Genomic DNA, 25,667 nt, shown 5'->3' on the forward strand with positions numbered 1-25,667 from the left:
ACTCACGTGCCACCTAATCGACCCCCTCCTGTGTCTTCTGTGGAATCTCATTGTCAAAGCAACTAGTGTCCCATTCTGGCCGTCCAGCACCGAGCCCCTCCCTGTGCCCATGGCAATCTGGTGTCCTGTTTAAAGAGCGCTGGGACTCATGGGAGGGCTGGGTGAGGTATGTGCAACAGACAGTGGAGCCGGCAGGTCAATGAGGCGTATTGTCTCTCTTTACAAATCACTGTCAGACACCAGTGCCTGGCCTTCTGCTCCCACTCACTCACACACACACACTTCACACACACACACTTCACACGCTCACACTCGACTCCTGGATGGCCCTTACTGTCACAACAGGGCAAGATTAAGTGGAGAACACACGACTGGGTTTGTCAGCATGTCTACAGGTGTACAAGTTGAAGTTTTATAAAAAAATAGGGTCATACAAAGTTCCTTTTAACAAGCCAAAATTATTAGCCCTCCTGTGGAATTTAGCAATTTTGTGAAATCATATTGCATTTCATAGTCAAACCTAAAATTATTCATACCCCTGGCAAATTCTGACTTAAAGTAGATTTTTTTAATGATTTTTACATTTATTTCTTTTATTGAATATGACACAGATTTCTCCCAAAAGATGATGTACCAAAAATAAATATATAAATATTTCTTATCTTTTATTTACATTTCATTCCAACATATTTTCAACATAACAGATTTAACAACTCATTTATTTTGTCTTTGCCATAAAGATATTAGTAGTATTCAGCTAATATAAGTTCAATTTTAATTTAATAGCCTGTCTAGGATTATTAGGTTAAAGGTTAAGAAGCCCTCCAGTACTTTTTTTGAGATTTTCACAGATTTGTGTGTGTGTTGAGCATCAGTTAAGACAACATTAGCACCAGTCAGCTTTAATTGTGGGGAAAACTTGAGCTTTTGTCAGCTAATTTCATTCTCCGGGTTTAAAATAATTTTTGGGGTGGGATCAAAATCGGTGATGTAGCTCCGATCTGCCTGTCAGGTGATGATGTGTTGGTTTCTCATAGCGGAGTTTTCTTATCCTATGAGAAGACCCTGCTTCTTTTTCTTCTTTTTCATGACAGCAAGTGCTTTCTGAAGGCAAGGCAGACCTGCCAAGCTGTGATACAGTGTTCCTGCATGGCATGCAATATTTAGCTGTTTATGAAGGGTCGTGTGTGTTTGTTTTCATGATCCACGGGGTTTGTTGCATGTTTTTCACTGCGATGCTGTCCGGACCGATACAGCAAAGGTGTTTGCAGCAAGCATTTTTGTCAGGAGAGCTGTACAAGAATTGGGGAATGGCGGACTTTGTTTTTTATCAGTTGAGTTCAATCCCATTCAGACACATCACCTATATCCATGCTGCTGTGTTTGCCTATGTTTAAAATCCTTCAGATTACCGCCAGTAATTGTTAAAATACATAGAGCAAGAGACCTGCTGTGTCTGCATTCAGATCGTGGGATTAAGGAGGAGAGAAGTTTATAGTGTTTATATAAGCATGATTATCTTTATAATGATAGAACAAATTATGGTTATGTGTATTTAAAATTAAGAATAACAAATGTAGCAGGATATTAAATTACTTACTGTTTATTTCTTTTCATTTTAACTTTGTAAACTATAAAATCATGGCTCTCCTCATGGTTTGTGTCTCATTTTGTGAGCTAACTGAAGTTATTCACTTCCTTCTTTCTCGCCTGCTCCGCCGGCCACGCCCACTCCTCCCTCTGCTCACAGCACTCCACGCCCATCATGAAGCATTTTTTGAAAAAATTCTGAGGTAGACTTGAACTGAAAGAGGGGTTTTCATGATCCTTTACTAGTCAAGTTAGGTTAATTGGGGCAAATCATTTGACACCATAGTTTGTTCTGTAGCCAATAGAATAAACAAATTCTTATGGTAAGTAATAACTAAATATAATAACTAAATATCTTATCTTGTACAAATAAAGATTCTAAAGAGGGTTTATGCGGTGATAAGAACCATTTTTCATTAGTGTGTAAAACAGGGGTGCCCAGACTCTGTCCTGGAGGGCCAGTGTCCTGCAGAGTTCAGCTACAAATTGTTCAACTTGCTTCTAATTGTGGTTTGGAGCTAAACTCCATAGAACACAGGGGTTTAGTATGTATGTACGTATATGAAGAGTTCAGATGCAAAAACCTCTAAATGCCGTCTGAAAATTTCCTCTAAAATGAGCATTTTAGCGTTTTTATTAAGCTCCTGTGTGTAAGTTCAGTAATATCACTTTTATGGCAAAGAATAAGTCATTTTCCTGGTCTTTAAAGTGAAATATCTCGACATAAACAAAGGAGGCTGAGAAAATTGTTCATTTCAGATGGCACTTATAGGTTTTTGCATCTGAACTCTTCATATATATATATATATATATATATATATATATATATATATATATATATATATATATATATAAACAACCATTTCAGCATTGAAAAGATTGACTCATTCAAGTCCCCCAGAAAAAATAGTCCTTTAGTTTTACCTTAAGTAATTGTAGAGTGGTTCCCAATTTGGTTATCAATTTGGTCCTGCTCATTTTGTATGTCTCTTTCATTTGACACACAAAGATCAGTTCATAGATCTATCTGTAAACAAGCTGATGATCTGAATCAGGAGTGTTAAGTAAGGAAGACATACAAAATGTGCATTGGGGGGGGGGGGGGTCCTGAGGACAGTAATTGGGAACCATTGATTTAGCAGACACTTTTATCCACCTACAACGAGGAAGGGATCAAGTGAAGATTCATCTTAAAGAGACAGCATTCACATTAAGTTATACTAAAACCAAAAAATCAAAAAATAAATAAAATAAAACAGGCTGGAGTAGTTAGGGCTTTTTTAAGTGCTCACAGAAATGATTTGCTTAAGACAAACTTTGAACACTGGTTAAGTGGTTAAGATCATATTAGATCATTGCACCAGCAAGGAACAGTAAATGAAAAGGTTCTGGAAAGTGATTTAGAGGCTCTTTGTGATGGTAACATGAGATGGTGCTTACTCTCTGACCGAGCACTTCTGAAGAAGTTGTAGATTAGCCTGTGACTGTTCTGTATGCAAGCTTCAGAGTTTTAAATGTGATGGCCACATCCACAAATGTTATATTACTTGAGTCCAGAGTCTGTTGGTGAACAGAGCCCATTTATCACTTGACTATTGCTCAGTCAAACAGGCCTATCACTTTTGCTAGCCTATCAATAAGTAAAAAAAATCCCAACCTATCATTATTGCTAATCACAACGTCAAATAAATCCAAACCGAAGTGTTCACTCCTTTATATACTGCAAATCTGCTCTCATTAAGAATTTGGGATGACTTTAATGATTGTAAAGGAAATTATATTGGTTTATTGAAATTAAGTTTCCTCTACTTTTTATTTTTTGCTTTATCTGTGGCTTGTTAAAACCAAGAAATCTCAATTGAATATGACACAAAACAGACTATAAACCATTCAAATGTACTGGTTTTAATGGTTAAAATTGGATAGTTTGTCATTTTTCATCGTATATGTAGCAGATGTTATGGCTTTCAGCAGGGATACATTCATCTCTCCATCATTTGTGTAATAATAAATTCAATTAAAAAGACAGAACGGCGTGGAAACATGAGGAGTCTGACAAACTCATTCTCAGGCCAAAGATTTGCAGTATATTGGCTGAACTTCCACGATCTCACAACAATAACCCACTAAAAACTGATGAAGTTCTCAAACGCACAAAGACTGACTTCACTCTGAGCTTCTTAAAGAGTCTGAGCTCTTGAAAACTAGAGCTTAACTCGCAGCAGATTGAGTTTGAATGAGACGCTCCTCTATTCTTCTTCTGTCCCTCAGTAAAGGGAGGTCATGCCAGCCGTAAAAAAAACAGACAAGATGAGTTTCAGCCTAAAAGTGTGTGTTTGTGTTTGAGACAAAGCAGGGTGGCAGATCGCGGGGCTGTTTAAGTGCCATGTTAAATTCATACGCTGCAGCTGTATTCAAAGAAACACAGTGGGAAAGAGAAAGACAGAGAAAAGAGGAGGACGAGCAGCAGAAAGAGCAGTGAACGGGACGGTGAGAAGGAGGCGTGTTTCTCCACCCCTCATTTTCCAGCTCATTTGGCAGGACAGTGGGCAACAGTGACCCCGTTTAGCCTGATCTTTTAACCCCAGTCAGACACCTGCTGATGGAGTGTGTGAATGTGTGTTTGTGTTTGGTGGTGAGCCATTTAGCTCTGTGCCAGACATAAATTACACGGTTTGACCAAACATATGTTGAAGGTTGAATTAAAGGATTTTCGGGTTCATTAATGGAACATTTTTTGCTAATCATTGGTTTGGAAATAAAAGTAAAATAATCAATTATTACGTTTAAAATACTGTGTTTTATTTAAAACATTTTTTATTTGTCTGAGAGATGACTGGAGGGTGGAAAAAAGACTTGAGAGGAATAACAGTAATAATAATAATAATACATTTTAATAAACGTAAAATATATTTCATTAACACAGCTGGGCAAATAAGTATTGAACACTTCACCATTTTTCTCAGAAAACTTATTTCTAAAGGTGCTGTTGTCTTGAAATTTTCACCAGATGTTGGTGACAAGCAAATTAATCCATATATGCAAAGAAAGCAAATCTAATTAGTTTACAAATTAATTTATGTGCAATAAAATGAAATGACACAGGAAAAAGTATTGAAAACACGAAGAAAGGGAGTTGTAGAAAGGCAGTGAAAGCCCAGACAGCAGCTGAAACATCTCAGTAGTTCTTTAGCAACCCTCTGCCCTTCATCATTGTAGTTTAATATCAGCTGCTTCAGTCTAACACCTACATTATCAGGATGATGAAGATGAAACCAGAGTGGACATTTCAGCAAGACAATGATCTAAAACATGGCCAAGGAAACTCTCAAATGCTTCCAGAGAAAGAAAATCAAGCTGTAGAATGGCCCAGCCAATCACCTGACTTGAATCCAATAGGAAATATGAAATCGGAAGATCAGATTTGATAGACGAGACCCACAGAGCCATCAAGATGTTTACACTCTTTTAATATCAGTGAAAAAAACTCACACCCAAACAATGCATGTGACTTCATTCTCCATATGGCAGTCGTCTTTAAACTGCCATCACCAAAAATACTTTTTTTATAAAGTATTAAATACATTTCAGTAGTTCAGTACTTTCTCCTTGTGTCATTCCATTGTTATTATACAGAACACACAGTTTTTTTTTACGTTTACTTTTTTGTGTGTGTGTATTGTTTGGGTTTTTACAAAAATTTGGTTCAATTCAATGTCAACAGCTCATTCCCAGGAAAAAATGCAACGTATTCAATACTTATTTCCCTCACTGTAAATAGAGGAGTGCTGATAAATAATATTAGTCATAAATTATAATGTAACAAGGACACAATATTATTAAATGTAACCAATAGTTTAAAAATGGTATTAAGAAAATCATAACAGTCTTATAAAGTAATAAATCAAGCTTTCCATCAGTGTTTATGGATAAAGAGAATTAGAATTTATTTTGTGCATTTCAGATTTTTATCAGAATTATTATTAATTTTCTTGTTTAAAATTATTTAATAATACGTAATCTAAAGAAATTAATATGTACATGATATTTATGTGAATAAAATTGTTGATGTAATGCCAAATCTATGGGGTTACAGAATCAAAGGGTCACAAATTAGCTTTTGACCACCAGTCAAAAGGCATTATGTAGATAATAATAATAATATTAATAATAACAATAATAATAACACTAATAGGGGTTGCACATTTGAAAAAGTTTATATATGGGCTTAATAAAATAAATATGCATATTTGCATGTGATTTATAAAAATGATCATCATTAAAATTAATATCTACATTTAATAAAGAAAAATAGTAATGTTTTATAACGTAAAATCCCAACAGGACAAGCTTATTTTATCTAGTTTGCCTATGTCAAGATTAAATGCACCTAATCTTAATCATTTTGAACCAATATAATGGGGTTAACGTAAGCACTAAAAGGACACTTAACAAAAAACAAAAACTTGAGATTGTTGCATAAATGTAGACATATGTCCCTCATTTAGTTGTTCAATTGGGTTTTATTTTATTTATTTATTTATTAGGGTTGTTTGTTATGTTGTAAAATGTAAAATGTTTAAAAAATCATAAATAAAAAATAAATGTCAATTCAAAAGAGCAGGTACTACATTTAAATATTTTATTTTAGATGCTTTCACCATATGAAAGAGCTTAATGTTAAAAACTAACAATAGAAGTAATATGAAGTAGCTCCTGCTACATCGCATGCAAAATGGTAGTGCATAGCATAACTTGAAGCAGACACAGAGTGTAACAATACAGAGAGTGAAAAAAGGCAGAAAATTCAACGGAACTTAACACATCATCCTATATTACATAAAGAATACCATAGCATTGGGTACTGCAAGTAGTGAATCAAACGATTAGATATCCAGCACTCAGAAATGCATAAAATATTAACAGATAAAATATGAGCTATATAACTAGAACAATAATGCTCACACTATAAGCAATGGTTTGCAATGCCCATAGTCCAAAATCCTCAGCCCTTCTTTGCAAAGTACAGTAAAAAACTGTCTAGATTTCAACCTCTGGATTACATTCATCACATTAATCATGATTTTTTTTTCCTCATTCAATTGCATCAGGTTTTCTTTGGGGATTATGGGTATGTGGGAGGTGGGCGCTGTGGTGTGTGCCCATTGAATGGCTGGCAGGACGTCGCTCCTCTGGCCTGTGAATGAGAGAGTAGAGTGTCCATTTCACAGGCCTCTGAGTCTGGACTCTGTTCAGATGAGCCTGATGGGACGCGTAAACCAAGAACTTCCTGCACTTTGGGAGGTAGTTCCTGCACACAGAGCAGATACAGAGAATTAGGGAATGTTCAGCCTGGACTCAACCTTTCTCACTACTCATGATATGTATTATGCTACATTTAATATGCACTCTTAAAACTTAAGGTTTACTATTGGAATCAATTACCTCTTTTCCAGCAGCCGGAATCAGGTGCTATATTAGAGCCAGTGTCATTGCCGATGTTCTGTTGATTCGTCCTACCTTGTCAGATTGTGTCCCATTCAAAAAGTAGGTAGCGCATCTTGATGACGAAATGTACCGCGCAGTAGATTGTACTATTAGTGTAACCTTTGATATCGGCCTGACCTCCCTAAATCCCTAACCCCAACTATTATTAAAATAACATTATAATGAAGTGTTGGTAATCGCCAGATAAAATAAAACATCAGCACATCGGTTCAGAGCTGGTTCATCATGTGTGCGCTATCACAGTTTGCCCGAATAATTCAGAAGCAGCTCTTCTCATAGAATATGAAAACTCATGAAAAATAATTAGATACCGATGCCTCATCATACAGTCAGATAATGATGTTCACAGTTGGTTGAAACTACTTAAAGCAAGCTGAAACAACACAATGCTTGAGTGCTTAATCCACTTAATCTCTTTAAAAATGATTTATTTATTTATTTAAAAGTTGAAGTAATTACTCCATGTTCACACAAATTGGTTGTGTGGAACCCAGCATTTTTACAGTGTAGTAATCGCAGTCCTATTCTACATCACAAGTGACGCCTGCCAATAGAGGTCTGCATGGGAGCCGACCGGGTATCTTGCAGCGTGGGAATAAATTTCTGAATAAAACGCAGTAGTGGTCGGTGACTGTGGTGTAATTTGAACAGGAGCGGGTGGTCTAACAATATAGCGCTCCTGAGTCTCGTTGTTATTTCAGAACAGCGTATCTGTGATTTCCTCATTCTTATTGAGCACCGGTACAGCCAGTGCTCACGACTGTCATACATGATAAACGCATGACCAGTGCTTTCTGCACGTGTGTTTTTTCACACGGTCTGTGCGTGCATCGTCTGCATAACAGTCCTCAGAGCGGCTTTACCAGAGCAAAGTGACAATATGCTGTCCTTGAAGGACGTTCAGCTTGAAACCCACATCAGGCAGGTCCGATGTATGGGAGTCTTATAGAAAGAAAATACCCTTTGTGCAATGTGATAATACCTTAAGGTTTTACCCTTTAGCAGTCACAAGACTGGAACCTCAGGTTTAAGGCAGCACTCGTGTCTCATCACAAAGGGGCAAACAACACAGATATTTAGCCTGCAATCCTTGGACAACCTACAGTTTTATCTGTTATCTCTTTTGGTAGTACTCAATTTAATTTTGAGATTTTGGAAACCAGATCTAAATTTAGCGGGAACGGTCGGGGCAGGTGGAAAACGGGGCGAGGTGGGCAGCGGGTGAATAAAGGCTGAATATACGTGGGAGCAGTCGGGTACAAAATAAAACATTGCGGGAGCGGGCAGGACCCAAACACACACACAACGATGCCTCAACGTAGCGAACTTCCGACAACTTTGTACCAACCTCATAAAAAGTTTGAGGATCTACAGTATGTTGAAGGTTGTTACAATGGTGTCAATGTTGCCATTTAAACGGCCGGTGCTTTAGGTTGTGGTTAGGCTGCATGGACGACCGCTGTACAGCATTTACTCGTCATCAATGAATCAGCTTAAATGTCAACAGACTGTTCGGCGTCTCATTCAACAATGACAGAGGAGATGCGAGTATTGCTTTATTTCTTCTTGCTAAATAAGACATCAGTGGTCATTTGTGTAGTCCTGCTGTGTCAAGCTCTGATCTGTCCTGTCTTTTTTCACTGTCCAAGTTGACTTGTAGCTGCTGTGGATTTCTTTCTCTGAGTGCTTTCACCATACCAACAACTACACCTGGTATTCGGCTGGGTGTCTGCTGTATTTTCCAGCCCAGAGCTTCTGCATTTTAATATTGATTTATTTATATTTTAATGCTTTCTTGTTTACTTCTCTTGTTTGTTTACCTTCTCAATTGACATTTTAATTTAGCCTACCCTTTGAGTTTAATTATTTATAGTTAATTATTTAATATAATCTAAACTTTATTGTATAATGTTTGTCTTATAATTAGATGTGTAGGCCTACTGTATGTATTAAATGTGAAATATATAATAAAAACGTTCGATTATGTTCATTTGTTTGGCATTTTTACATTTCAAAGCTTACACATGCAGTTGTTAAATTAAAAAAGAAAAAGGACTTTTTTTATATTAATTAAATTATAATTATATTAAAAAACATTTAATATTAAGCAATACTGGAAAATGATTACTGCTTATCCTGTATTCCAGGCAGTTTTGATAAACTGCCAGGAAAAAAAAAGCATTAATACATGTAGTAAGAACGTCGTCTCACGTTAGCTGAATGTCACACGACAACATTGCTACAGCCTTCTCACGTCTTACATTTCTACATTGTGACAATGTAGCGAGCATGTAAGTGGCGGCAATGCCTTTGAAAAAATGCAACATTGTACCGACATCTCTACAACGTAAATGTGTTTGTTGGGGAGATCTCTACCACTCAATATAGATTTACAATTCAGAAGATAAAACCTTGACCATAACACATTAATGTCGACAGGCAAAACACGGCTTTTTGAAAATTATGACATCACAGTACCATGTGACTAGAGCCATGTTTGTGCTGCAGGCGCTGCAAAGTTTAAATATAAATAAACAGTGTGAAACGTCAGTTTATGAATAGTCTGGATTAACAGTTAGACTTGGGTAAATTATTTCAACTTAAATAGATATTTTAGATAAATGAAAAATGTTCGAAACAATTCTTCAAACATTCTTCAAAACATATTCTTGTGTTCAACAACAAAAAATAAAGAAAGTCATAAAGGTTTGCAACCACTTAAGGGAGAGTACATTTATATTTTTGGGTGAACTATCCCTTTAAGTGTAAGCCCTCTTAGGTAAAATGCATGCCCACAGTTATTTTTCATTCTTATCTGTCCCATCTCACCTTGCAGTGTGTCAGTTGCAAATAAATAGCTTCTGCTCCACACAGTACTGACTGCAGATCCAGCTTCATGGTCAGCTCATTAATGTGCTGTAAATACACAGAGAATCAATCAAATCATTCACTATACACATGCTTTTCAATGCTCTGTTTGACTCATTAGGCTAAAACACTTCCACACACACCTTTAGTATTGAGTTGAAATCATGGTTTGAACCAATCAGCTCCTCTTTTTGTGACTCGAGAATGGAGCAGGCCATGAGTAATTGAAAGTTTTCACAAGGCAGACGAGTCCACAAGACCTGCAAAACATTTGAAGCAGTGTCAACTAACAGCTAATGTTAACCGAGGAAAACAAACTGTAAATACGAAGACCATAGAAAACAGAAGACGTGTCACTCGTACAGTTTTGAATAGGGAAAAATGTAACGTCAATATGGGGAATGAAGCCTCTACTTCTAGTACAAGAGCCATTCAGCGATTGCTATGGACTAATGATTCTCTCAGAAGGGGCTCGGAAGGGGCTCAGACGTTTAGAAATGAACTAAGTGACAGGCATTCTTTAATTTTATTGTTGTATCCTAAAATTAAATTTAACCATAAGCTTGGCAAGCAATTTTGTAGAAGTCAATGTTTCCTCATTCAAACAGAATTCCCGAGCATACTGCCCGAGAGATGCAGATGGCCAAAGACGGTCATCGAGTGAAATGACTAGCCTTAAAGTCGCCAAGAAATCAAAACTAACCATAAGATTTTGTTAGCTCACATTGCTAGCTTTGTGGGGAACAATTCATTTGTAATTATCATTACGAAAAAAAAATTGTTTGCACTTCTAGTCTAAAATTGAAATCTGAAAATGCACTTCCTGTTTTTTTAGTTAAATTGTCAGATTACGTACAGTTTATCTCAGCAAATGGGCATAGCTAACCCATTTAATCATGCTGCCCCAACTGTCGGTTTTAACAACAAACACAAACATTGAGAAGGAGGTGTCTGTTAGCTCGTAATAACTCTCTCCACACACTTTCCTCGATCTGTCCGAATGAAATGCCTACTTTACTACAGCCAATCAGCTCGCAGTAGAAAAAACAAGCCATGGCCACTAAGATTTCATTTCTCTAGGAACTGCATCACAATACAAAAAAATAAAAATAACGGTCGCAGCTTCCGGTTCACGGAGACTTTGGCAAATATTTGATTAGGAGAATTGAAATAAGAAATACTCCCATGGCAACTAACTGAAAAAAAATGTTTAAGTCAAGGCGCCCAAAATAATAATAATAATAATAATAATAATAATAATAATAATAATAATAATAATAATAATAATAATAATCTAAAAAATTAAAAAACTATTTTTACAATATTAATATACACTTCAATATGAAATATTTGAATACTTTTTAAACAGTATTTACTAATTATTTTTCACAAGCTGTAGTTTACATAGTTCAGTTCAAATTCAAATGAACTATTAATGCTATGAAAACATAATTTAATGAAATCTAAATTATTTATTTGGTTCCTATAAACAACAGAATAGTGACATCATCTTAGATCAGAAGAGACCCCGAAATTCTAACCTAATTTAACATTCATAATGTGCTGTATTCTTTGTGATGATGGTGATGATGAAACAATTTGTTGTGCAACTTAAACCTTGTCACAGAATATTCATGTTAGTTGATGCATAATTCATAGATAACAAACATCTTTTTTCTTATCTTACCTCCCACAAACTCAAGATGTCTTCAAAAGAGAACTCTCTCTTAAACCAAATCAGTAACCACCGGAAACAGAAACAAAGTGAACCGCTGTCTTGAGAGTCTGAGAGAAGAAAACACAAAAACATGAAACCACCCATGTCACGCTGCATGAGCCTGAAAAGATCAAACATAGTGAATGTATGTGTGTGTGTGTGTGTTTACCCAGGTAGTCACACAGCTCTGGGTCGAGTGCTCTCAGTAGGAGGCTGAGCTGAAGGAGCTGCTGTTTCATGGCCTCCTGGGACTCCTCAAAGTTCTGGTGCTAAAGACAGAAAGATTTGATTTTTTTTATCATCTGAATAGTCTTTGATTAGGATTTGATTTATTTTGTTGATTTAGTTCCTGTGCCATGATGCTGTTTGAGCATTAAAAAACCATCTGCAAATATTTGACACTCAAAGTTTAATAGAAAGGAAATTATTTTCTATCAGAGAATCTGCTTTTTTAAGGTCTACAGCAAATGGTTGTTGTGGACTGGTACAGTGCTCAGCATTTAAGAGTACACCACCCACAAATCTCTCATTTAAATGAATCTTTTCTATAGGATGCTTTAAAATATAATATTTATGCAATTTTTTGCAATATTTTGCATGAATTTAAATGTTTTATCTTTCCATTTCTAAAGATGTTCTGTGACTAAAATATTATTTTAACAAATATATATGTTTAATAAATCTGTTTTGTTCGAATGCACCAATATATATCACCCATGTTCACTGAGAAATGGATACAAATATTCATTTTCAAAATGGGGTGTACTCAATTATGCTGAGCACTGTATACGACATCACAAATTGTGATCAATCAGAAACGAGAGCATATACTGCAGGCGTTGAGCAAATCAGAACACACTGGGTTGTTTGACCAATCTGAGCCTTTAGTCAAAACGACATAGAAACTTTTCTGAAAATGCAGTTTTCTTTCTTTTTTATAAAAGATACATTTTGTGTGTGTATGCGTGTTTGCATATATAGCTGACTAATCTGAGCTAGATAGGGCTTGCCAAAATATTTTTTAAAAGTGGCGAGTATAAATCAGCAATCATGGTTTGTCAGAAATAGTGGTTTCCCTGATAACAGCTGTTTTATCAGGAATTATTAAAAAATGACCAACTCAAAACGACAGAAGCTTTTCTGAAAATGCTGTTTTTGTAACATAAAAGATACAGTGTGTTTGCGTGTAATGGTAGGGTTGAGCAATATGATAAAAATTTCATATCACATTTTGTAAATATACTCCTTGGGTGCCCAAACCTTTTCTTATGAACGGCCAAAAACCAAACTAGATTGAGGCTAGTGGGCCGAAGGTAAATATAGTTGCTATTGGTAATTTCCTTTTATTAATTTATTTCTTAATGTTTAAAAAATGACTAGAAAACATTGCTTTATATACTACTACAGTATTTTTTTTACATTTAATAATGAACTTATTACAGTAAAAACAAAATCTAATTCATAACAGAATTACACTAGTTTTTAAATTGATTTGCTCGCCGATGTCTTCAGCCTCTATCCGTTGAGTGACAGTATTTACATTTTTAAAAATCTGATTAAATTTACAACATTTAATTGAATCATTTAATGTCAGTTTGCTCTAAATAAAATAAACAAAAAAACAATAAAACACACAAAAAAAGGTTCCATCAAATTAGAAATTACGATCTCTATGGGCCAAATCTAAGGTTGCAATGGGCCAACTTTGGCCCGCTGGCCCTACTTTGGGCATCTCAGATTTAGAACTTCGGGGCAAAAGTTGGATTAAAACATAGAACTATTAAATAAATATTAATAAAATCTAAAACACTTTTCAAAATGAATGATTACAGCTCCAATATAAAAAATTAAAACTTATATATGGAAAATAAAAACATTATACTTTCAAGATTGCTAATTCCTCACGATGATTCTGCCTGAATCCCCTGTAATATTGCACTCATATAAAATATTTAAGCATTACCTTACAAAAATGTATTTTGCCACACTACAAAATAAATGAAAGAGCATAATATGAAACAACAGACTTTTTAGACTTTTGTCCATACGATATAAATATCATCATATTGCACAGCCCTATATATTAAAGTTGTGCCATTTTCTTTGACTACTTAATCCATACATCTGAAATAAAAGTGTGTTCTGTTTTATAGAACCCATGCTGCAGAAGTACAGTGTTCAAAATATCAATAGCATTTGTATTAAATGTATAATAACTGAACCAAAACAAGAATCAAATCAAGGATTGAACAGAATCAAGAGCTTGTGAGTCATAATCCCATTTGTGATATCTGAATCGATACCTATCCCTAATCAGAAAACGAGAGTGTATGCTGACCACGAGATCCATAAAACCTGTCAAGCACCAGAAGGACTCCACCTCATTCTGGGTAACAAAGAGCAGAGGAGACAGGAGATCACTCATCCCTTGAACATAACCTGAAACACAAGTTAAAGAGTCATAAAGAGAGATTGCAGCATCCTCTAGTGGTGAGCAGGTGGAATTAAAACAACAAATGACTTGCTAAATCCTACCTAGATCAAAGTTGTACATGCAGTACGTCATCAGCACATCGTGGAGCAGCGTTAGTCCTGGGTTCTTGTTCCCAGAGAAGAAGGAGTTTTGTCTGTCCGTTCGATTCACATCCCGTTCTGTCCAATCAGAGAGCAGCGGTTAAGAAGACAGATCACAACTCGAGTTATTAGAAAACCATTCACATCGCTAAACATACCAATGAGACTCCGGTATCCTCTGAAGAGAGAGTTTCTCATCTCCTGCTCTTCACTAACTGATTTCCACTGAACCTTCATCCTGAAATACTCATCCCTGTAGTGGAAAACAACTAATGTAAACATGATATAATAAAACGGTATAAAGAATATCTTCAGTGGTGCTCAGGAGTGTGAGAAAAGCAGGTAGATGCTGTATTATCAGCCAAGTCGATTATTATTTTTGCTTATATTTAGCATACAGTAGATTAAAAATCAGGAATTTTGTGCTAATTAACATTCAAATAATTATGATTTACAAATTAGTTGTCATTTCTTGCTCACACCACAGTGTAGTGTTTCGGACAGAATAAACTCATTTATAAATATTCTAATTTAAAAATATAATATGCCATGCGATTATACACTGAGAATTCTTCTGGTGAAAGTCTTATTTGTTTTATTTCAGCTAGAATAAAAGCAGTTTTTAATTTTTAAAAGCCATTTTAGCGTCAAAATTATTAGCCCCTTTAAGCTATTTTTTTCCTGATAGTCTACAGAACAAACCAACATTATAAAATAACTTTCCTAATTACCATAACCTGCCTAGTTAACCTAATTAATCTAGTTAAGCCTTTAAATGTCACTTTAAGCTGTATAGAAGTGTCTTGAAAAATATCTAGTCAAATATTATTTACTGTCATCAGGACAAAGATAAAATAAATCAGTTATTAGAAATGAGTTAATAAAACTATTATGTTTAGAAATGTGTTGAAAAAAATCTTTAAACAGAAAAATGTTGAACAGAAATAGGGGGAAAAAATAAACTGGGGGCTAATAATGTTGACTTCAACTGTACACTGAGAAAAAAAATCCTCTTTTTGTTCAATTTTATTTCTCTTTATCCTGGCCTACGTTACATTTATACCGATTTTACAACAAACTAGAATAATATAATATAATGTACCATAATATATTATAATAATATTATTATATTATATATATAATAATACAATAAAAGTGATCAAATAACCATGTTAAGATTATTAATTAATAGTTGATAATGGTAGAGTCATTAAAACGTTAAAATTAATGTATAATTTCTGTACAATGCTGTTGAAAAAATGCTGTCATTCTAAAACAAACAAACAAAAAAAACATTTTAAAAAATAAAATTGAAAATTATTAATAGCATTGACAATGATTTCTGAAGGATCACGAGAGACTAAAAACTTGACTAAAGATGCTGAAAATCCAGCTTTAGCAAAAATACTTTTTTAAGTGACATTAAAATAGAAAACAATTGTTTATTATAAACTGTAATAAAAGCAGTTTTTATAATAATAGTTTTTACTTTACTCCAATTGATTAAATACAGCATCGGTGAGCAAAAAAACAACAACAAAAACAGAAGTTAAACAGCAGTGTCCATATCCTGTGCTAAGCTTAGATTTAAATAGATAATGAGAACATTAATGACACAGGAAACCACAATTGGTGCAAATAGCTCACTCTGGACTAAAGAAACTAATGCACCATGTATTGTACATTTTGTCATCTTTATAGCTTGTGATCCTATAACAGAAAAAAAACATGCTAAGCTTACGTTTTCACCATAAGGATGTCCTCTCTCTCTTTAGTTGTGCTGTTCCATGGGTAAAACCCTAGTAAGAACTTCCATACTTCCTTCCGCAGAGATGGAACAATACCCTGGACAGAGCCGGAAACTCATTTATTAAAAAGGCCATGACAAGTGAAATCAAAGCTGCCTTGATCTTTTGACAAATAAGAGCTCTTTATTCCATTCAAACATCCTTCAATATGCACGTTATAAACAAAGCATTAACATAATCAAGCACTTAACTTAAATCAAGGTACTTTTACATTGGCACATTTGCTCTAAACAGCTCAATTGTGTCACTATACAGACTTCAAGAGGAAAAGTGGATGTTTTTATTTTCATTTTTACATGCTTAAAAAGGTTTACATGGTTAATTCCAACCATTTGACGGCCAGGCAGTTTTGTAAATGAGGCACAGTGTAATTTTATTGACAACTAAATTGGTCAGCTGCAACAAATATGCAAGTTAATAATATCACAATGCTTTTGTATAACAGTTTTACTGCAACGCTTACTGAAATACAGTGCTGTGCAATACCAATAGGGCATTTATGCCATTTCCTATGAAATTATATTAGCCAATTAAAACATTGGCCATTTACTGACAAGCTTTAAAGGGCACCTATGGTGAAAAATCTACTTTTCAAGCTGTTTGGATAGACATATGTGCATGTATGGTGTATAGACCGTCATATTGGGGTGATATAAACACACCCAGTCCTTTTTTTTCAATTTAGCAACATAAAAAACGGTGGACCAATTGGAGCGGTTTTCAGATCGACCGCAACTTTACGTAGGAGTGCGGTCCCCCCGCCCACCGAATTGATTGACAGCTGCACGTATTAACATGTCCCGGTAGTTATGTGTATAATCATATCAGCAAGAGAGGAGGAGCGCAAAGCAACCGGGAATAAAAGGTGTGTTCAGTTCACTAGGATCATCAATCATCATCAAATGTGATCAAGAGTGAGTTTTACATGTTTAAAATGTAAAACAGTGAATGTGTGTAATGAATTACAGCGATTTAGCTTAGCTTTACTTCATCAGCACAGCCGCGTGTCAGAACATTTATAAAGGAAGATGCTTCAATCCCGGTTTGTGGACGTTAAATCAGGTTTATTTTGTACATTTACATTACAGATATCCATAAGGCAGTGGAGATTAACCTGTATCCTGTCACATTTGCGTGCAAAAAGAGTGCAAAGCTAAACGGGTGCTCTAACTGTGTGTGTGTCTGTCTGCTGCGGTGTGTGTGCGCGGGTGAACTTTGTGTGACCCTGCCATGCAACTGCACAATAAATACTAATTGGTAAAATACTTACTCTAGTATTTCTCACAAACGCTACATAAGATCTGCTTCCTTTAAGTCTGTCTGTTGTCTGACGCTGCCGAGGGAGGAGATTAAGGCACGCAGAACGGCACGTAGAAACGGTGGGCAGGGAGAACTAGCCTTAAAGAAGCAGTACACCAAAACCGCCACCCAGTGAAAAAATGTATAAATAGGAATTTAATAAAAGGTATAATAAAACATCTGATGGGTGTTTTGAGCTGAAACTTTACACACACTTTCTGGAGACGCAAAAGACTTATATTAAATCTGAAAAAAGGGCTAACCTAGGTGCCCTTGAAAAGGACCCGCCCCTAAAATCAGGTCTTTTCACTACAAAACAAAATGATGGATGAACAAAAATGCATTGCATTAAATATTTATTATTTTATTAAACAATATTAATTAATTTTGTAAAACTTTTTAAATTAAACTTCGATTATACAGATTTAAAAAATCCAGACAAGCCAATAAAATAGAGTAGTGCTACATAGAAATGTCATGTTTAATTTGAGCAGATTTACTCTTCCGGTGATCATGTACGATTCTTGAATCAATAAGTTTGTGTATACATGAGCAGAATATCCATAGAGCAGAATATTGAGCTATTTTAAACTTTGACCGTTTGCTAGTTGATAATGTGCTCCACTTTGTTCGATGCAGTAACAAACTGCTATTTGCATGGTGCAAGACTTTACACAGTGACTACAGCTATTTTCACCTTGAAAAGATGAAAATTACCATGCATGTGTTTTTATTGCAAACCATGTCTTTTCATCTAAGGGTGTTCTCACACTATGTACAGTTGCCTTGAACTGGGCCAAAGCACACTTGCCCCCCTCCCGTCTCCCCGACAGCCCGCACTCACATTACATTCGGGTCTGGGCCCGCTTATATCATCGATGGTGTGCTGTTCAGTAAGCACTTTCGCTCAGCACAGTGGAGATTTCTTTAGTTATATCGTTTTAGTTGTTTAGGATACGCTTGGGACGCAGTCAAATATTATTTCGCCAAACAGATCCGCCACTTTTGGCGCTCATAAACAGTCCTCGTGTTGCAGGAATTAGGGGGTTTGCTGAAGGGGCAGCTGTCGTGCAGTGAGGAGTTTGCGTCTTTAATAATCTACGACAGTTTGCGCTCATTGAACAGCAAGAATAATTAATAATTCCATATGAAACAGTCCCTTAAAGTCACGTCTCGTCATCAGTTTCGGACGGCCAAGTGAACCATGCCTGAGCCCAATTCAGAGCACTCCCACTTCTTAAACGACCCGGGAAACGGGCCTGAGCACGGTTCGGATAGCATAGTGCGAGTACGCCCTAAAAGGCCCATTCAGATTCCAAAGGCAAAAGTGCTGATAAAGATCAGGGACTGGCTAAAAAGATGTGTGTGGATTTGGGGTTTTTTTATGGTGTGGTTACTGATTGGTCAGTTTGAATGTCTCAGTATTTGAGAGACATCTCTTTTCCTGCTCTGGTCTTTTCTGGTCAGAGCCTTTCTTCTCGGGCTTTACTGCTATCTGGCTCTCTCTTTGGGCCCTACTATATGTTCTTTGACCCTCTCCCTTCCCCTCTCTCTCTCAAGTAACTTTATTTTACATTTAAGCTGGGTACATTAAATATGATATGACACAGTTAGTTTGTAACTTATTCAGTTGCAACCATAGCAAAATATTGTTATTAAATCTTTTAATTTTCAAGTATTCTGCGAATTACTTTTGATTCAATATCAACTCTTAATTGCTTAAAGGTGCACTTTGCAAGTTTGACACCCAGTGGTTGAACTAGGCATTACATTCCAGGATCAAAACAAACGCAAGTGCAGGTTGCCAGGAGTGAGTATGACGATTGAACCTAAAGGCTGATTTAAGCCATGGTCTAAATGAAAGCAACGGCACGCGAAAAAAACCAACACCTTGAATTGATATATTAGAAACGGCTTCTATTTCTTTCAGCTAAACAGAACAGGATAAACTGTGATCACCTCAGGTAAACCTCATGTGCTTTATTCAGTGTTAAATGCTAATAATGTAAGTTTGAATGCATAGCGTGTTGTTAGGATACACAGCTACAATGTAACCTGCTCACCTAATGTTTACGCTCGTAATATTTATAATTATTTGCTAATTAATAACCTCATGTGGAGGTTATTAATTTTCAGCAAAAATATGTAAATAATACAATTCTAATGTCATGACACCTTTTAACAGCACATGTATGTAGGCAGGATTATAAAAGATTGCAGACGCATGTACGCACCCCTCTAAACACCAGCTCCTTGACTTTCTGTGGATCTGTGACACGGCCCTCTGGATCCAAAAACTGCTCCCAATTATCCAAAGGCTTTCCTCGTTTCACCTCTGGTCTAGGGCCGAGCTCCGCACCCTGGTGGAATAAACAATTCTTTCATATTTTGCACAGCATTCATAGACAGACAAGCGGACAGTATGGTCTTTTGACTCACGCAGGTAATGAGCTCAAAGCCGGGCTCCTCATCAGCCGAATGTGGGAAATGGGGGTCCTGGGGTGAGCGGTTATTAAGGGGTGACTCTGGATTTCTCAGTGCTCCCCGGAAGAAGTTTGTCACCTTTGAGAAGCCCCCAAACGTGGTGGCGTAAGGGTCCTGAATGAACCTCTGGAGAAATAAACAGTCAGATGGTTTATTTAGAGCAGCGGTGCTCAACCCTGTTGCTGGGGATCGACCTTCCTGCAAAGTTCAGCTTCAACCCTGATCAAACACACCTGAACCAATTAATTAAGACCTGAAGAGCACTTAATAATTACAAGCAGGTGTGTTTGATATGGGTTGCAACTGAAATCTGCAGGAAGGTCAATCTCCAGGAACAGGGTTGCTCACGCCTGATTTAGAGAATGTGTTTATGGATTTGACTGTGCTCAAAACACAACCAACCAAACATGACTTACAGACACAAGGTCTGCACTGGTGTCATCAAAGAGATGAAGCTCATCAAAGGACTGCGACAGGGCTCCAGAATCATGAGGGTATGCCAAGAAGAGCCTGCCATCCATAGGGGAGCTGAAGAGCAAAGTGTGTACATATATACATTAAAAAGTCAGAAACATTAGCACTTCTGTAAAATTTTTGTCCTTTTATATTTTTCCCCATTTTCTGTTTAGAGAGAAGATTTTTCTCAGCACATTTCTAAACATAATAGTTTTAATAATTCATTTCTAATACCTGATTTATTTTATCTTTGCCATGGTGACAGAAAATAATATTGTACTAGATTTTTTATTCAGCTTAAAGGGCAATTTAAAGGCTTAACTAGGTTAATTAGGCAAGTTTGGGTAATTTTGTCAGTGTATAATAGTGGTTTGTTGTGTTGCCAATCAAAAAAGTGCTTAAGGGGGCTAATAATATTGACCTGAGAAAAATAATAAAAAAAAAAAAAAAAAAATCGAAAACTGCTTTTATTCTTGCCAAAATAGAACAAATAAGACTTTCTCCAGAAGAAAAAATATTATAAGAAATACTGTGGAAAATTCCTTGCTCTGTTGAACATCATTTGGGAAATATTCAAAAAAAGGGGGCTTATAATTTTGACTTTAATTGTACGTTAAACAAAGTGATGCACTTCACTTTAAAACGTAAATGTTTACGTTTAATGTTTTAAATTTAAGATACATTTGTTTCACAGTACTAATGCAACATATTTTGTTAACTTTTTTTAAATAAATAACAACCAATTATCAATAATTATTTCATAATAAAAAAGGTAGTAAAACTGAAATAATATTCTTGAGTAAAACATCTTCTAATTATATTTTATTTGTAACTTTTTTACAATGAAGCCCTTTCCAAATAGTTCTGCTCCATTCCCAGACCTTCTTTCAAAATGATTGTTATTTTTCACTGACCACCCTAAATACGCAAAAATATTTCATCCCTTTATTTACATCAAGTGATCTTGTGAACGTTATAAATTTATATAATGTTACTATTTAAAATCACAATAGCATCATATCAATATACTGCATATTTACCTATTTAATTATAAAACATTTAATTCAATAATAGTAATCCAGTAAAACTCATGATTATTTTTTCAAAAACTGCATAATTATAGCTGCACAGCTCAAATCGTCCTATAAAAATTCCTTTATTTTTTTAAAGAGACTTAGCAACAAAATATATATATATTTTTTATAATATTTTTACAATATTAACTAGTAAATATTTATAAATTAATGTATATGGCACTTACGGAGCTAGTCTGATGTAGCGCTGCATGGCTTTGAGCAGCTCTCTGGTGCCTCCACGATGGAAGTGCAGGGGAGGGAGAGGATCACCCCCTCTGGTGGTCAGAACCAAGAAGTTCCTGCCCAGAGAAAAGCGAGCCCTCCGGAGAGAGTACAGCTCTGACAGCGGCAGAGAGAACGAGCTCCAGTGACCTGCAAACATCAACGTTTATGAGCATGTATGTAAATGCATGAGATATATCACTCTTACAAGTGTTGGTTTAACACAGTACCGGTTTCTCTGACCGGCGGCCGCTCTTGCCGTCTGTCCTGCTTGACTGTACTGATGACAGCCCAGTCAGGTTCATAACCAGGGTCAAACTTGGTCTCCTCCTCTCCTCCTTCTCCATCCTTTCAAGAGACAACATTTTAAGAAAGATTGAGAGATACAGGTCATGTAGAAAACCATTACAAATATTCTTGACAGACATCTCAGCATTTATTAAAACACAGCAAATATTGCATAACACCAAAACTGTGAAAACACATATTACAGTTTCAAATATTTGTAATTATTTTAATTTTTTGTTGTGAAATGTATAGAAGTACTTTTAAATAGTATCTATTTATCTTTGTTCTCAATCTACTGTGCTAACATACTAATCAAGCTGGTTAACACAGTGCTAAAACATGCTAACAAAGTGCAATCACACACACAAACAGTAACACACAAACACTAATAGGATAATAGTTAATGGAGCATGTGACAAGTGACCTTTAAACTTAAGCAAAAGTATACTGAATGCCCTCCTCTTCTCGTTTACCAACCTTCTTGGTGTAGAAGACAGCAGGAGCATTTCTCCCATCATCCTCAATAGGACTCCATTCTAGTGCTGGTTCTCCATCCTGTTTAAAAGTCATAAACTCAGGTTTTGTACATTTAGTTATCAGATGTTGCTGAAAACATGCTGATATACAGTTGAAGTCAGAATTATTAGCCCCCCTGAATTATTAGCCCCCCTGTTTATTTTTTCTATCAATTTCTGTTTAACGGAGAGCAGATTTTTTCAACACATTTCTAATCATAATAGTTTTAATAACTCATTTCTAATCACTGATTTATTTTATCTTTGCCATGATGACAGTAAATAATATTTGACTAGATATTTTTTATAACACTTTAATCCAGCTTTAAGTGACATTTAAAGGTTAACTAGGTTAATTAAGTAAGCTAGGCAGGTTAGAGTAATTAGGCAAGTTATTGTATAATGATGGCTTGTTCTGTAGACTATCAGAAAAATATATAGCTTAAAGGGGCAAATAATTTTGACCTTAAATGTTTTTTAAAAAATTAAAAACTGCTTTTATTCTAGCCGAAATAAAACAAATAAGACTTTCTCCAGAAGAAAAAATATTATCACACATACTGTGAAAATTTCCTTGCTCCGTTAAACATCATTTGGGAAACATTTAAAAAGCAAAAACAAATCAAAGAGGGGCTAATAATTATGACTTCAACTGTATATCAACATCAATAAAACAAAACAACAGGTGTTTTAAAATAATCATACCCGCTCAACTATCCTGATGAACCCAGGGATGGTTGTGTCCTGATTGCTTCTTTTAGCATTGGTGTGAAGGTAAACTCCCTCCTTCTCAAAGATCAGCTGACGAATGACATAATGCATTACACATTTACAGTGGGAATGGATGTCAACAAAAGCTATAGATTGATCATTTGAATTGAGATGTCTAAATATAGTGATGAGCATATAGCAAAAACAGATATAATGAAGTTTAATGTTTTTGTCTCTTTTTATTGCAACAACAACAGGCAATTACTAAAGATAGAAATACAAACAGATAGAAGTTTAGTACAAACAATACAATTATTACTTCTTTGAAACAAGAGAATTGTGACAATTTTAAAGAAATATAATAATAGAAAAGCAAAAGATAGACAACGTGAAAGATAATAAAAATAAAGAGCGGGCACATGCAATAATAATACAAATCAATGCAGAATACTTAATAAAGCATGTTTTATAAGTTTGAACTGCTTTCTTGTTATGAGATGCTGTAATGGTTTTCAAGTACATAATTTGGCTTACATTGAGTATATTTTATACATTTATACATTTGAGTAAATTATACATTTATGTATAAAAAAACTTTCCAATAAGTAAGATGAGGTTTATACAGAAAGTTGAATGAATGAATCGTTTTTATTTCATCTAAAACCCCAAAAATAATATGTCTATAGCTTGAAGAAAAATCACCACAAACCTTCTGGACAATTTGAGATTTCACAGACCAGAAAGATTTAACAAAGGAACATTCTCAAAACAAGTGAACAACAGACTCAGAAGATGTCTCACAGAACGAGCAAGAGACGTCAATGTCATTTTTGAATTTCTGTAATAATTGTTTAATTGGATAAAATCTATGAATAATTTTAAAAGATATTTCTTTATTTGTATTTGTTAAAGGAAAATTCTGGGGAATGACCACACATATGACCATTTAATATGATCCAAATCATGTTTTTCTCATTACACAACAGTAACATAAAACTGTCTTTACAATACTGTAAACACTTCATTATATACACCAGTGGATTCTAGCAGTTAAATTGAGTATCTCAGCAATTAGACAAGCAACAGAGAAGAAAAGAGACTGTGGATCCAGCTGCTAGTTTTATGCTTCAGGTTCAGATAAGCAAAGCTCTCCAAGTTAACTGGTTTGACCAGCCTCGTCATTCAGTGACCTGAAGGTGTTGCCCAATGGGCGACGGTGATGGTATTTAAAGTGTCAGTCAATTTTAAAGATACGACAGTGACTAAATCATCAGACATGTCAGTCATCAGCCTGGGCTATCGCTAACTAGCTCCAGTTGTGGAAAGGCATATCTGCTCCGTGGACATGACGTTATGTAAATACGTGAAAAAAGGTAAAAACCGCCTATGAAGTTTTAGGTGGCGTCGTGTCAAATGTAACACCGTCGAACTAAATTATGTTTACTGACAAACACTATCACCGCTTACCTTGTGACTTTCTGGCTTCGCCTCCATTCCTCCGCCTGCGTTCACGTAGTTTCACCAAAACAATCTCACTTCCGTTTTTTTTCACTGGACGACACCGCCCACCTAGGCATCAGCCAATCAGATACTCAGAAATCATAATATATTTTCTGACATGTCGAGGGTGGGTTTTAATCAGGTTTTGATGAGTGTATTGTTTTTTCAGAATATATTTGTTAATTTTAGGATAATATTTTTTTCATTTTTATATTTTTAATTAATTAATTTTCTCTCTCTAAGAGGATGTGTTTGTCTATCATTCATAAATTTTATGTCTTTTATTTTGAGGGGATAGTTTGAAAATAAGAAAACTAAGACAGTTTATAATTTTTCCTATGTTGTATTGTATACTACTATACATGGTCTTGTTAAACACTAATAAAAAAATAAGATTATATAATGATCTATAGTGCAACTCAGATACTAGATACTACTGGAGCAGACCAAATTTATTTTAATCAAGCTTTTAGGGATGTTACTAACCCCCTAATTCTCGTGCAAGTAAAAGTCTTTATAGTTTCTTGTATAAAGACCCAATGTAATGCATACACTGTACATTTAACAGTATACTATTTGTAATGTATTACTTGGAAAATGTTTATTAAATTATTAAATTACTCATTATAGTATTATGTAATTTAATATTTGTATTTATTTACTTATTTAAAATATTATTATTAAATTTAATCTAATCTGTATTTCTTTGTTTAGTTTAATCAAATTGTTATATTTTTATTTTTATTACTTTTTTTTGTATTTTTTAGATTCATTCATTCATTCATTTTCTTTTCGGCTTTGTCCCTTTATTAATCAAGGGTCGCCACAGCGAAATGAACCGCCAACTTATCCAGCACATGTTTTACACACCGATGCCCTGCCAGCTGCAACCCAGTACTGGGAAACACCCATACACTCTCATTCACTCACACACACACACACACACGCACACACACACACACGCACACACACACACACACACACACACACACACACACACACACACACACACACTTATAAACTACAGCTAATTTAGTTTCTTCAATTCACC

General features: G+C 35.3%; 1 protein-coding gene across 1 annotated transcript; it reads right to left on the bottom strand.

The window, feature by feature from the left end:
• Positions 1-6,218: 6,218 nt before the first annotated feature.
• On the bottom strand, positions 6,219-24,667 carry tbc1d17 (TBC1 domain family, member 17). The gene is made up of 17 exons (XM_056453587.1): positions 24,584-24,667; positions 23,111-23,206; positions 22,368-22,445; positions 21,833-21,950; positions 21,566-21,752; positions 20,265-20,376; positions 19,804-19,974; positions 19,599-19,724; positions 15,999-16,102; positions 14,416-14,510; positions 14,219-14,335; positions 14,022-14,122; positions 11,853-11,952; positions 11,654-11,751; positions 10,110-10,226; positions 9,928-10,014; positions 6,219-6,901 (listed from the first exon to the last, which is right to left on the bottom strand). The coding sequence occupies exons 1-17, from the start codon at positions 24,608-24,610 to the stop codon at positions 6,716-6,718; spliced, it is 1,920 nt and encodes a 639-aa protein (XP_056309562.1). The 5' UTR covers positions 24,611-24,667; the 3' UTR covers positions 6,219-6,715.
• Between the last annotated feature and the right edge of the window lie 1,000 nt (positions 24,668-25,667).

Source organism: Danio aesculapii, chromosome 3 (genome assembly GCF_903798145.1).
Source record: "Danio aesculapii chromosome 3, fDanAes4.1, whole genome shotgun sequence".
Lineage (NCBI taxonomy): Eukaryota > Metazoa > Chordata > Actinopteri > Cypriniformes > Danionidae > Danio > Danio aesculapii.

What these genes read in the sequence shown, in the direction of transcription:
- tbc1d17 (XM_056453587.1), bottom strand. Translation starts at nt 24,610, where the DNA reads ATGGAGGCGAAGCCAGAAAGTCACAAG. An exon ending in CGAAGCCAGAAAGTCACAAG is followed by an intron (nt 23,207 to 24,583) that starts GTAAGCGGTGAT and finishes GTCATTCGTCAG; the next exon opens with CTGATCTTTGAGAAGGAGGG. An exon ending in AGAGCTGTGTGACTACCTGG is followed by an intron (nt 11,752 to 11,852) that starts GTAAACACACAC and finishes TTCTTCTCTCAG; the next exon opens with ACTCTCAAGACAGCGGTTCA.